Source organism: Nanorana parkeri, unplaced genomic scaffold (assembly GCF_000935625.1).
Source record: "Nanorana parkeri isolate BGI_ZX_2015 unplaced genomic scaffold, ASM93562v1 scaffold1914, whole genome shotgun sequence".
NCBI classification, from domain to species: Eukaryota; Metazoa; Chordata; class Amphibia; order Anura; family Dicroglossidae; genus Nanorana; species Nanorana parkeri.
This window is the reverse complement of record NW_017308182.1, coordinates 191,007-191,731: the sequence shown is the minus strand read 5'-3', so window position 1 is coordinate 191,731 and position 725 is coordinate 191,007. Positions and strand designations below refer to the sequence as shown.

The window sequence follows — 725 nt, the reverse complement described above, 5'->3', positions numbered from 1 at the left end:
AAATCCAGACCCCCCCCCCCCCAACACCATCTTGGGTATAGGCAATAATGCATAAGGATGATATATATTGTCTTAAAGGGTTGTAGGTTACCCTTATGACTTGTTCCAAAAAGTTGGAATTGCATTCTAAGCATTTATTGAGTACAACAAAGATGACTTACTTCACGTCCAGGCTCTCCAGAAGGTCCAGTCAAACCAGGTGGGCCAACAGGGCCAGGGGGTCCACGGTCTCCAGAACCTCCTGTGCTTCCTTGCTTGCCAGGTTCACCCTAAAAAAGCAAATTTAAACATGAAAATGATGCAGGATGAAAGTAGTATGCCTGTAACAAATAAAAGTGACTAATTTAAGGTTCAGCCATAATGAATTCCATCTTCTAACTAACTAAGCAATATGGATAGCAGCTGAGAATAACAGTAAGTGCATAATAATTTGCTTTCTAATATCTTCATCCTCCATAGTTGTTTAGGATAGGTTGCCATAATCAAAAAATTACCTTAAACATCTTCTATTTTTCTGTTATCCCTAAAGGAGCTATTTGAATTATGCAATTTATTTCGAAAGTATTAAGTCTATTAACAAAATTATAGCATACTTCCAATCTCCAATCATAATGACCTCCATCTTCTCACTAAGTTGTCAATTTGGATGGCAAATGACAATTATAGAAAATACACAATAAAAAGTCTAATAAATATATTTATTTATATATGTATGTATATAATAT

The 725-nt window shown here is 35.2% G+C and overlaps 1 protein-coding gene across 1 annotated transcript in view; it reads right to left on the bottom strand.

Annotated features, from left to right (window-relative positions):
• COL2A1 (collagen type II alpha 1 chain) overlaps positions 1-725 on the bottom strand; it is a 65,239-nt gene that overhangs the window by 9,381 nt on the left and 55,133 nt on the right. Inside the window, exon 43 of the mRNA XM_018572045.1 lies at positions 162-269. Coding sequence (XP_018427547.1) covers positions 162-269 — 108 coding nt within the window. The remainder of the gene's footprint in view (positions 1-161; positions 270-725) is intronic.